The sequence below is a fragment of the Cyprinodon tularosa genome, unplaced genomic scaffold (assembly GCF_016077235.1).
Source record: "Cyprinodon tularosa strain WSP-4 unplaced genomic scaffold, ASM1607723v1 ctg427, whole genome shotgun sequence".
Classification (NCBI taxonomy): Eukaryota; Metazoa; Chordata; class Actinopteri; order Cyprinodontiformes; family Cyprinodontidae; genus Cyprinodon; species Cyprinodon tularosa.
In genome coordinates this window covers 435,421-448,608 of record NW_024039149.1, presented here as the reverse complement: position 1 = coordinate 448,608, position 13,188 = coordinate 435,421, and the positions used below count along the sequence as shown (strand labels likewise).

The 13,188-nt window shown below is 43.1% G+C and overlaps 1 protein-coding gene across 1 annotated transcript in view; it reads left to right on the top strand.

The window, feature by feature from the left end:
- Positions 1-13,188, top strand: part of mllt3 (MLLT3 super elongation complex subunit) — a 102,346-nt gene that overhangs the window by 30,524 nt on the left and 58,634 nt on the right. The window contains exons 3-4 of the mRNA XM_038299369.1: positions 8,647-8,729; positions 9,000-9,143. Coding sequence (XP_038155297.1) covers positions 8,647-8,729; positions 9,000-9,143 — 227 coding nt within the window. The remainder of the gene's footprint in view (positions 1-8,646; positions 8,730-8,999; positions 9,144-13,188) is intronic.

Below are 13,188 nucleotides of genomic sequence, written 5' to 3'. Positions count from 1 at the left end.
GTAAACGTCTTTCTGTTTTTTTTCCTTCAGTGTTTTTGGCAAGTTGATATTTAAAGAACCTAAATAACTCCTGCCTTTTCTAAGGTGTGTTTAAACCTCTGACCATAACTGCAATCATCTGTACAATCAAGGTTAGTTGGGGTCTGTTGGTCTCCTCTCAGCTGGTGGCCTCATATTTATCCCGCTCCATGCAGAAACCCGTCTGCTGGCCAAGCAACAGACCAATGATACCAAGAGAAACGGCCCTTTTAATGAGATGGATCAGCAGTAAATCGGAGTGGAAGGAGCTTGTATTTGTGCCACTAAAGAATGTCATATTTGCAGATTTCAGGATTTCTTTTGTTTTGTTTCACCATCAGCTTTTGCTCAGCTTGGCCTCATTACAAAACAATCCGTATAGAGAAGCCAAATCCGGAGTGACTGGCATTGTTCTGTGATCGACATCCCAGCTAAAACCAAACGCTGTGTTAATAAACACCGTAGGCTGTTTGGTCTCTGGAAGCTTCTTTGACTGCTGGCTCATCTCGTGTTTCAGGTCAGTGGCTGCTTTGTGAAAGTCTGCCCCTTAGACGCTCCTTCCAGAGATCTAACCTTTTCAACCTAAACCAGTGAAGCCAGCCATGTTCAGCTCGTATCCTGTCGCTTCAGGACACTTGCTACACTTCTCCTACACCTCACAATTGCATAAACTCTACTTTTCTTAGGTTTACTGAACTGTTTCTTATAAAAAAGCTAATTTGCTTCTTCATATATACCTGTTTTTATTGTTTATTCTTTCAGGTGTTTAGAGATTTAAAACCTCCAAGCAGAAATAAAGATGAGTTATGTTGATGACTGTTGGCCCCCAGTGAGTTTTCCAGGTAGATGAGCGTCGGTGCCATCCTTTGGACAGAGTCCCTACCAGAGGTGTCAAAAGTATTAGTTTATTACTCGAGTAGGAGTATAAATCCTTCTGTTTTAAACACTTTTCTAGAAGTTATAGCATCAACTTAAGCTTTTTACTCAATTGAAAATGTAAAGTAGCAGTTTTGAAACTGCTTAAAGTATAAAAATAATGCCTGAAAAAATGTTTAGGACAGAAGCTTTGATGTCGTAGGGAAGCGGCCGTTCCAACCGTTGCATTTCGGAAGTGAATGTGATTGGTCGATTATCAAGGGGGCGGGATTGTTGTGGCGGAACGTTCGCAAGAAAGTTTGGTTGTGGCCGGGTTGTGGGAAGCATCTTGCTAACCAGTTAGCAACTTAGCGCTAGTATGTTCCCAATGGGAAATTCCATTGGGACCAAGTAGCACTAAATTGGTGACTTAGAAACGACGCTGTCAAGGAACGCTATGGACAGCGGAAACATGCAAGAGGAGGAGAGTTTAGTGTTGGAGGTCAAGGATGAGTCTCCTCCGTCATCCATTCTTTATTTAGAAGAGGGGAGGAAAGCGGTGACGAAGATGTTGTGGAAGAGGACGCCAGGGCGGCAGAAGCTTGGTTTGCCTCGCAACGCTGCCAGTTCTGTTAGCTATCCGCCTGCCGAAGACACAGACGTCCATCCCCGTGAACACTGGGACGCAACTCAATGGGAAAGGAAAGGATTCTGATTTCAACCGTTGCGTATATTAGCTGCGACACATGAATTAAGATGCTATGGCCCGAAAACATTTGATTGACAGATGGCCGTTGATATATGATTGGCCGAATTTAGGTGTTCAGGCTGACGTAGAACTAACTGGCCTGAAGAAGAAACTTTTGGGACAATATAGTCTGATAAAGAGTACATTTATATACATGTTTAAGCCAGAATGATTTGACATTTAAATGTGATTTCCCTACGACTTTAAAGGATGAAGGGTTTTGTTTTCATATTTGGATTGTTGACATTTTAACAGTAGGGAAATACACATCTTGATGCAAAACATATTGAGTATAAATTAAGTCAGTTTAATTTTAAATGACCATTTTATTTTTCCACTTATAAGGGTAAAAATAAAGATATGATAATGAGGGAATAAAGGAGATTAAAGGTGTGCAAACTAATTAACTATTAGTCGAAATATTTTCAAGCAACTTTAAGAGAATTTTGATAACTGAAAGAAAAATAATTGTGATTAGTCAACTAATCAAAAAAAAAATTTCTAGATTAGTTGGCTAATAAAGTAATTGTTAGTTGCGGCCGTAATTAAAATAAATTTTATCCAATAAACTGAATTAGGAAAATGGAAAAATGTCTGTAAATTTGGAAGAACAAAAAAACCTAAATGGGTTTTTTGGACACATTCAGAACCAGAGGTGTCAAGTAACAAAGTAGAAATACTTTAAGTAGAAATTTCAGCTATCTATACTTTACTTTTACTTCTAAGTCAACATTTTAAAAATAGACTTCTGCTTCATTTAAGCTCATTTTCATTATGGCCTGTTGGTATTTCAAAAGAATAAAAACCATCAACATAATTAGTTTAGTCCAGATAATTTCTTTGTGGTCGGACTTGGTGCCGCCCCAACTTGTTCACCACATACCAAAAAAATTGTTTTCGAAAAGTTAAATTTGACACCGTTACCATTAGTTTTAAAAACAAAGCATAGTGCTACGTTCAGACTGGTGGCGCTTTGAGCAGCGATACAGCAGGTTTACATGCAAAGTCAATGGTTGACGCACATTAAGGTGCAGCAAAAGGTCCTGCAGCGCCTCTGAGCAGCTGAAGTAGCGCCTCACGAGACGCGCTTCACAAGCAGCAGCTGCTGCCGTTGAATTTTTGCTGCTGGACGCGCCGCATCTACCAATCAGAGAAGCTGATCTGGGAGCTGGCAGGGAGTCAGACACAGCACTGCTGATGCAGAGCGCTATGATCACTCTTCTGAAACAGTTTATTAACGCCTAAATTAACTTCAAATGTAGAAACCTGCCGGCAGAATATGTTAGATTTTATTATCCTGGTTCCTGCAGTTTGTAGCACAGACCTGAAAAACACTAACATCTACTTTCAGCCGCCACCAACAGGAGGGGAAAACCCCCAAGAGGCGAGTGGGCCTGAGGCAGCTGCTGCTGGGGATTCCCAGTGACAGCGCAGCGCCGGTAGGTGGGGGTCTGAGCGGCTCCCACAGAGAAATAATCTTTGAAGGCAGGATGGTAACAGTGTTGCCAAATCAGCGACTTTGTCGCTATATTTAGCTACTTTCAGCCTGAGCTGTCAGGCTGCGGTTACCGAGACACTCCGGCGCTGCAGAAAATTCAGCAAGAAAGCTATCCTTGCGGCGTGCCAGGGCCCTCCGCAACAAGCTCTCGCAAATATCCTTATTTGGGCCGTGTTATCGCGTGAAGTTACGTGAACTCAAGTGAACTTCTGTTCTCGCGAGTTAAATCTCCGGACCTGTTGCCGGAGCCGCAGAGCCGCACCGCATCGTAGTCAAAAGGGCGGTGTGAGAGGGGGGTGTGCGGGAGTTGCGGTCTCCGTCGGCTCGGTAACCGCACCGGAGCCAGTGTGAGCAAGGGGTTACATGAAAGCATGTATCGTTCCAACTCTTGACCTCCAGCGCCTCCCCAATCCCAACCCCGTTCTCCCGTTCCCGCAGGAGTCCCTCTCAGCGCTGCAGTCAGAGCCGCAGGATGTTTACCCTCAGCATCCAGACTGCAAATGAAGCGCACATGCGCTGGGATTGACGGCCCAAATTGATCTCTGACTGTGACTAACTGGATGTGCTCTCTTCATCTTCTGACATGGGAGCTGGCTCGGAGCTCGTCTGCCTGGCTGTGTGTTTCCTGGACGGGGCCGCCTTTTACAGCTGCTTTTTGTATCTCTGCTTCTGTCTCTTTGAACCCCAGTGGGCCTCAGCAGATGGCCGCTCACACTGAGCCTGGTTCTGCTGGAGGTTTCTTCCTGTTAAAAGGGAGTTTTTCCTCTCCACTGTCGCTACAAGCATGCTTAGTGTGAGGGATTGCTGAAGAGTCAATGAGTCGATGCAATCAGCTGGTTTTCCTTAGATAGAAAACTTTGAATCAATTTGACTGTATGATCTGGTTGAACTGTAAAGTGCCTTGAGATGACATGTGTTGTGAATTTGGCGCTATAGAAATAAACTGAATTGAATTGAATTGAAAGTCCTAGGGAAATCCTATCTGAATGTGAAATCATTCTGGCTGAAACATGTATATAAATGTTCTCTTTATCAGACGGTATTGTTCCAAAATGTAGAACATTTCAATAAAAAAAATCCTGTCTTTAAAATCAGAGGGTTGTTTTTCGTTTACGACTTTAAGCCTCAAAAATCTTTTTATGTCTACAAGGATTTCCAACTGCTGTGTGAAGGTGAGCATATCAACATGTTCAGGTCATGTTTTTTGCTTTTTATAGTTATATTTATTTTATTTTATTTGTTCTTGAATTCAGAATGTAAAAGAGACATTTTGCCAATGAAACAAGACAATTTACATTTAAAATAAGAAAATGCAATTGCATTGTCTTATTTCAAGTGCATTTTATCTCAAAATAAGGGTAAATACACTTAATTTAAGACATTTTTTACTTATTTCTAGATCATTTTTCCTACGGAAGAGGATTAGGGCCACTAAAAAAAAAATAAGGTTAACTGATTTTTAAATTTTATTTCAGTTTAACATGGGGAAAAAAAGTCAGAATTGTGACTTTTTTCTCAGAATTCTGACTTTAATCTCAGAATTCTGACTTTAATCTCAGAATTCTGACTTTAATCTCAGAATTCTGACTTTTTTGAAAAATCTGCGAGACAAAGCAGACCTTTTCCTCCAGGGAGCTGATGGTATTCTCGTCTCTGCTGACCATCTGGCTCCGCCCACAGCGATGTAGATCATAGATGAAGATGTTTTTTTTCTATCAGCTAGGGGCTGATGTTCAATCTACTGGTTCTGTGGAAGAAGAAAAAAACGATTTGAAGCGTGGGCCAAAGAGGTTTCAGGTTTCCACAGAAACGAGCTTAATTGGTGCTTTTTTTTTTCTGCAGAGTCTGTAGGGATGCAGATCTGACAAACACACCTCACCACGGGGAAACACCTGAGCTACATGGGTTTGTTTGTCTTCTAATCCCCAACGGTGTACACCACAGAAGACTTGACCTTGTTTTCAGCTTTAAAGGCTCTACTTTTTTTCTTTTTTGATGCGTTTCTACTTTTGGGGGGGGGGGAAGAGTTAATGAGACCTCAGGAGAAAAGAGCGGCAGGTTTTGCGACTTTGTGTTATTTACATAAGGTAATAAATGAAACCAAAGCAACAGTGAAAGGATAAATTGGCTTCCGGTTGATGTTGACAGATTGAGGAGAAGTTGGGATTTATTAGAGCATGTTGGGATTTATGGTTTTCTTAATGGAACGTTATAAAAAGAAACCATGGTTAGAAACGGTCTATTTTTAGAGCTTAAGTCATACGCTGTGACTTCTAGGGTTAGTGAGGCTGAAAAGCTACCTCATTTTAAAACAGGAAGATCTTCCAACTGGACCAGTTTTAAGGAGTTGATCCAAAGTATTTGATTGTTCATGGAATTCAATTTAGTTTATTTATATGGCGCCGATTCACAACCCGTCATTTCAAGGCACTTTACTGAGACAATTCAACCAGATCATCCAGTCAGATTGGTTCAAAGTTTTCTTTCTAAGGAAAACTAGTTGATTGCATCGACTAGAAAGCAATCCCCACACTAAGCATGATTGTAGCGACTGTGGGGAGGAAAACTCCCTTTTAAACTCCAGGAAACACGCAGCCAGGCAGACGAGCTCCGAGCCAGCTCCCATGTCAGAGGATGAAGAGAGCACATCCAGTTAGTCACAGTCAGAGAAACAGGACTACAATGAAAAATAGTGGTGGTGTAAATAATAATCGTTTTGTATCGATGCATCGATCCAACAGCCGACGATCCGATGCATCGATACGTCCGCAAGAGAATCGATTCATGGTTTTTTTTTTCCTCCGGTCTATTTTTATCCATTTGCTCCTGGGCGTAATTCTTCCTCCCGTGCTGCGGTGGCGCTAAACCTATTTTGCCCTCCTACCTCGCTTCCTGGTTATACTCTTACAGCAGTGTGTTGCAGTGAGCTTGATGCAGACATTTTTAAATTATGCTCGATATTGAAGCGTGGTCTGTGCTACACGCTGTGGGTCTAGATACAGCCGAGGCGGCAAGGAAGTGGGGGCGAGTTTAGTCCGACGACGGAGGGACGTGAGGGCCAAAAAGTGCGGAGATCCAGGTGGTAGGCTGTTATTACCAAATTAATCCTAATCCTAACCCTAAAGTAATATATTCCCCCCCTCAGAATTAATGAATCCATTTATGTGTAATCTGAAAATAATTTCTGTAATTCATGTACTGTAAAAATAAATGAATAAAAATAAAATGATCCGCCTGTTGCTCATAATAAACAAATAAATAAATAAATAAATCTCATATCCTGTCAAATGAGTTGTAGAATCCTCTCCCTGTAAATATTAAATTCTCAGTAAAAAAAAAAATTCTAATAATTCCTCGTCAAACTGACTTGCCATGTTTCCTTTTCTAAAACGAACGTGTGTAGTGGACGTAGTGATGGACTCTTTTTGTTGTTTTATGCACAAAACTATGACAAAAACCTGATTAATCCGGAAATAAAACGGCGTGATTGGCTGTAAGGAGAGCAGAGACGGAGGAAAATCTTTGTAATGCGTTTTACTAAGGGGATGCTGGCATGACGCGGTATGCTGTGGATAGTTTTTAAAGTGTTGACAGTTTATCAGAGTTTTACTTCCTTGTCCTGCTCCCACTGCGTATCCACACACAGCGGCAGCAGACAACGCATCACAACGTTAAAAGTTTTTCTTCCTTTTTAACCTCTTGATGTGGTGTGGTCAAGACATTGGCTAAATCAGCCGATATTGATACATCGATGTCTGTATCGCTGTATAACTCTCATCTCTTTATACAGTTTGCTGCTGTTTGACGTCTCTGTTCTTCTTCTGTGTTTTTGGTCCACTTTAAGGTTGTAACCCATCCAGACTGGCGTCTGATTGCAGCTGCATGCTAATTTTTATACTAAAGACTCTGCGAAAATGATCCAATTAAAGCAAACATTGAAATGAAGCATCCTTTGTGTTTTTATGCTTTGTTTCAAAAAAGATAAAAAAAAAATCCACTGGACTTTGTTTCCAAGTTTGAAGACGTTTCTCTTCCCATCCAGGAAGCTCTTTCAATTCAAAATGTCAGAAATGGCATCGAGTTTTAGGCTTTATACAGTAGCCCAACAAATCCTTGTTGTGGTTTAGAAAACATGCAAATAGAAACAGACAAACGGGTCCACCCCTTCGGAATCGTGGTCATTCGGCTACCTTTGTTAGCCTGAAATGCCCAATAGCTGTGTTGTTGGGCTACCTTATAAAGCCTCAAACTCAACGCTATTTCTTTTTGAGTTTTCAAAGCTCTAGTGGCTTGTTTTTATGGACAGTAGGCTGACAAGAAAGGGGTAGGAGAGAGGGGAGAGACATGCGGGAAAGGACCACAGCCGGATTTGAACCTAAGTTGTCTGCGTCGAGGACTAAAGGCCAATTTATGCCTCTGACGCATAGCATCTGCAACCGTCAAATCTGTCTCTGTGCACCTCAGAAAAATCCTGACTACGCGTCGGACCGTCGCAAACCTGCGCAGACCTCAAGCGGAAGTGCGCAGACAAAAAGCATCAGTGATTGGTCCTTGGTATGCCTTTTCGGCTGTCTGTGTGGTCGTTCTTCTCGATTCGGTACCGGGGCACGCCGTTTTTTAAAAACCGAGGAACAACTACAATGGACAACTACGACGAAAGGTTAATCAAGGTGGTTCGGAAGTACAACCACTTGTACGATGCCTCAGACATATTATATAATGGTGCCAAGGTCTCTGCCAAAACAAAGTTCTCATGACCATTCGCCGAAGTTCTCGCAAGTTCTTTAATAGGCTCCCCCTTGCGCTTTGGCGGGAACCTGCTGTGCGTTCCTAGAACTTCCAGACCGAAAGTGCAGAAGCATACCAGCAAAAGTGGTTCGCGACCAGACCCAAGAGACATTTAGGTCGTGTGCTCTATCCACTGCGCCACCAAAGCACTCCCCCTTCACAACAAGCAAACAATACCGACCATTTATTAAGACACAGGAGGATTTTTACGGGCATCCTCCTGCCCCAAATCAACAAAGAAAAGTTCGGCAGAGATTTTGCACCGTTTGTCTCTCAGACCCCGAGACGCTTGAACACCTGTTCCTCCGCTGCCCTGGCCGTAGTATCTTTTGGGACAAGATTGGCGATATTATGGAAAGTTTGGAACCGGGCATCAGCAAAGGAAACAAAGAGTGGGACTGGATAAGACTTTTTGGAACACAGAAAAAAAGACAACACTCGCAAGACACTCGGTATACATTTGCAGGTACTATAAACTTTGACTGGTGCTGGACATAAACATGTCTTGCTCCAGCCTTGCGCTGTAAACGCACACCACACTCTTTCTCATGGTATTTTATGTACCTGCCAGCTTTCTTCTGCCAACATTAGACCCAAAATGGACGACGGCAAAGTTAAAAAAAAAAAAACCAACAATCTTTACTGAAAAAATCTTTGCTCAGCGTTTTACGTCACTGATTAAATCAAACCTTATGATTGATTTGTTAGTCTTAACAAAAAACTTTCTGTTTCATTTCAGTATGCAAGGATCCTCCTTACAAAGTGGAGGAGTCGGGGTACGCTGGATTCATCCTGCCTATTGAAGTCTACTTCAAAAACAAGGTACTTTGCAGTAGTTTAAGCTTTGGTTTAAGGGAAGCTGTTTTCAGAGGTAGGAAGGATATCTGTTTATTAGATCTTATGCCACTGGGATAAATGCTAAGACCACTCCCCTATAACGCAATCACCCGCTGCATAGGTGTATACCTGCGTGTGACGGTTATTTTAGATGTAATCCCAGATGATGTGCTTCATGTTGTCGTAGTTTGCCTCCATGTTCATCTTTTTTCCTTCTCTCCTCCCCTCCTTCTTGGTGGCTGCCACTTTTCTTAGGAAGAACCGAAGAAAGTTCGGTTTGATTACGACCTGTTCCTCCACCTGGAGGGTCACCCACCTGTCAATCATCTCCGCTGTGAGAAGCTCACGTTCAACAACCCGACGGAGGAGTTTAGGAGGAAGCTGCTGAAGGCTGGAGGGGTGAGACCGAGATGAATCCAACAATGATTGACTGCTCTGGTTTTTGAATTGGGGACATAATGCCTGTCAGTCAGACTTTGTGGTGAACGCTTCTCTTAGAGGCGATTCTATCGTGGCTTCTAGAGGCGATTCTATCATGGCTTCTAGAGGCGATTCTAACATGACTTCTAGAGGCGATTCTAATGTGGCTTCTAGAGGCGATTCTAATGTGGCTTCTAGAGGTGATTCTAACGTGGCTTCTAAAGGCGATTCTAACATGGCTTCTAGAGGCGATTCTAACGTGGCTTCTAAAGGCGATTCTAACATGGCTTCTAGAGGCGATTCTAATGTGGCTTCTAGAGGCGATTCTAACATGGCTTGTAAAGGCGATTCTAATGAGGCTTCTAGAGGTGATTCTAACGTGGCTTCTAAAGGCGATTCTAACATGGCTTCTAGAGGCGATTCTAACGTGGCTTCTAGAGGCGATTCTAACGTGGCTTCTAGAGGCGATTCTAATGTGGCTTCTAAAGGCGATTCTAATGAGGCTTCTAGAGGTGATTCTAACGTGGCTTCTAAAGGCGATTCTAACATGGCTTCTAGAGGCGATTCTAACGTGGCTTCTAGAGGCGATTCTAACATGGCTTCTAGAGGCGATTCTAATGTGGCTTCTAGAGGCGATTCTAACATGGCTTCTAAAGGCGATTCTAATGTGGCTTCTAGAGGCGATTCTAACATGGCTTCTAGAGGCGATTCTAATGTGGCTTCTAGAGGCGATTCTAATGTGGCTTCTAGAGGCGATTCTAACGTGGCTTCTAGAGGCGATTCTAACAAGGCTTCTAGAGGCGATTCTATCATGGCTTCTAAAGGCGATTCTAATGTAGCTTCTAGAGGCGATTCTAACATGGCTTCTAGAGGCGATTCTAACGTGGCTTCTAGAGGCGATTCTAACGTGGCTTCTAGAGGCGATTCTAACATGGCTTCTAGAGGCGATTCTAACGTGGCTTCTAGAGGCGATTCTAACATGGCTTCTATAGGCGATTCTAACGTGGCTTCTAGAGGCGATTCTAACATGGCTTCTAAAGGCGATTCTAACGTGGCTTCTAGAGGTGATTCTAACGTGGCTTCTAGAGGCGATTCTAACGTGGCTTCTAGAGGCGATTCTAACAAGGCTTCTAGAGGCGATTCTATCGTGGCTTCTAAAGGCGATTCTAACGTGGCTTCTAGAGGTGATTCTAACGTGGCTTCTAGAGGCGATTCCAACGTGGCTTCTAGAGGCGATTCTAACGTGGCTTCTAGAGGCGATTCTAACGTGGCTTCTAGAGGCGATTCTAACGTGGCTTCTAGAGGCGATTCTAACGTGGCTTCTAAAGGCGATTCTAACATGGCTTCTAAAGGCGATTCTAACATGGCTTCTAGAGGCGATTCTAACGTGGCTTCTAGAGGCGATTCTAACGTGGCTTCTAGAGGCGATTCTATCATGGCTTCTAGAGGCGATTCTAACATGGCTTCTAAAGGCGATTCTAATGTGGCTTCTAGAGGCGATTCTAACATGGCTTCTAAAGGCGATTCTAATGTGGCTTCTAGAGGCGATTCTAACATGGCTTCTAGAGGCGATTCTAACGTGGCTTCTAGAGGCGATTCTAACATGGCAGCGCTACACTGGGACAAATTCTAAAACATCATCAGGCGAAAGAGAGACGAACCAGAGGCCTGGACCACGAAGCAGGATCACTGGGTTAGCCAGATAACTTTGCGGTTCCACGAAGCAGGATACATTCTTTTTTTTTCTTTTTTTTTTTAGTTTATATATTTTAACAGTACAGACCAAAAGTTTGGACTCACCTTCTCATTCAAAGAGTTTTCTTTATTTTCATGACTAGGAAGATTATAGATTCACACTAAAGGCATCAAAACTATGAATTGTGGAATTGTATACTTACAAAAAAGTGTGAAACAACTGAAGGTATGTCTTATATTCTAGGTTCTTCGATTTGCTTTGATTCTGTTGTGTGTGTGTGCGTGTGTATGTGTGTGTGTGTGTGTGTATGTATATGTATATATATATATATATATATATATATATATATATATATATATATATATATATATATATATACACTATATTGCCAAAAGTATTTGCTCACCCATCCAAATTATTGGAATCAGGTGTTCCAATCACTTCCATGGCCACAGGTGTATAAATTCAAGCACCTAGGCATGCAGACTGTTTTTACAAACATTTGTGAAAGAATGGGTCGCTCTCAGGAGCTCAGTGAATTCCAGCGTGGAACTGTGATAGGATGCCACCTGTGCAACAAATCCAGTCGTGAAATTTCCTCGCTCCTAAATATTCCACGGTCAACTGTCAGCTGTATTATAAGAAAATGGAAGTGTTTGGGAACGACAACAACTCAGCCACGAAGTGGTAGGCCACGTAAACTGACGGAGCGGGGTCAGCGGATGCTGACGCGCATAGTGCGAAGAGGTCGCCAACTTTCTGCAGAGTCAATCACTACAGACCTCCAAACTTCATGTGGCCTTCAGATTAGCTCAAGAACAGTGCGCAGAGAGCTTCATGGAATGGGTTTCCATGGTCGAGCAGCTGCATCCAAGCCATACATCACCAAGTGCAATGCAAAGCGTCGGATGCGGTGGTGTAAAGCACGCCGCCACTGGACTCTAGAGCAGTGGAGACGCGTTCTCTGGAGTGACGAATCGCGCTTCTCCATCTGGCAATCTGATGGACGGGTCTGGGTTTGGCGGTTGCCAGGAGAACGGTACTTGTCTGACTGCATTGTGCCAAGTGTAAAGTTTGGTGGAGGGGGGATTATGGTGTGAGGTTGTTTTTCAGGAGCTGGGCTTGGCCCCTTAGTTCCAGTGAAAGGAACTCTGAATGCTTCAGCATACCAAGACATTTTGGACAATTCCATGCTCCCAACTTTGTGGGAACAGTTTGGAGCTGGCCCCTTCCTCTTCCAACATGACTGTGCACCAGTGCACAAAGCAAGGTCCATAAAGACATGGATGACAGAGTCTGGTGTGGATGAACTTGACTGGCCTGCACAGAGTCCTGACCTCAACCCGATAGAACGCCTTTGGGATGAATTAGAGCGGAGACTGAGAGCCAGGCCTTCTCGTCCAACATCAGTGTGCGACCTCACAAATGCGCTTCTGGAAGAATGGTCAAAAATTCCCATAAACACACTCCTAAACCTTGTGGACAGCCTTCCCAGAAGAGTTGAAGCTGTTCTAGCTGCAAAGGGTGGACCGACGTCATATTGAACCCTATGGATTAGGAACGGGATGTCACTTAAGCTCATATGTGAGTCAAGGCAGGTGAGCAAATACTTTTGGCAATATAGTGTATATATATATATATATATATACATACATACATACATACATACATACATATCAGTGTTGGGCTAGCTACTTGTCCACTGTAGTGAGCTAAGCTATTAGTTACTCAACAATAAATTAAGCTTCACTACACCAAAGCTACCACCTGAAGAATTATAGTAAGCTCAGGCCCCGTCCACACGATGCCTTACCCTAGCCTAAACGCACAAATTTTTCACCAAACCAGCCTCTCATCTATACGAAGCCGGCGTTTCGGGGTCTGTAAACGATCTTTTTTTTTTTATTAAGCCTTCAGAGTGGGAAGATTTTGAAACGCCGTTTTCGCGTTTCCATCTTTAAGCTCTAACCGCATTTTTTTTCTTACACGCATGCGTCATAGCGTCGCCTCTAAACACGCATGCGCGACACAGTATCACAACAACAATGGCGCGTACTGTGTTGAATGGTTGCTGCTCATGCTACTCACCCTGCTGTCGGGCTTACAACAGAATCTTCTTCTTCTGGAATATCTCCAGGAAGAACAGAGCAATATCGACCACATAGTTCAGCACCTGCATTTGACTGAACCACGAAAATGGACCCGCAGGGCAACCATGTATAAATATTAGTGCGCATGTCCAACATTTCCTCGCCTATTTTTGCTTTGGCACCACAGCGCCACTTACAGGCCTGGCATACATTTTGCAGCGTTTTCATGCATTCGTGT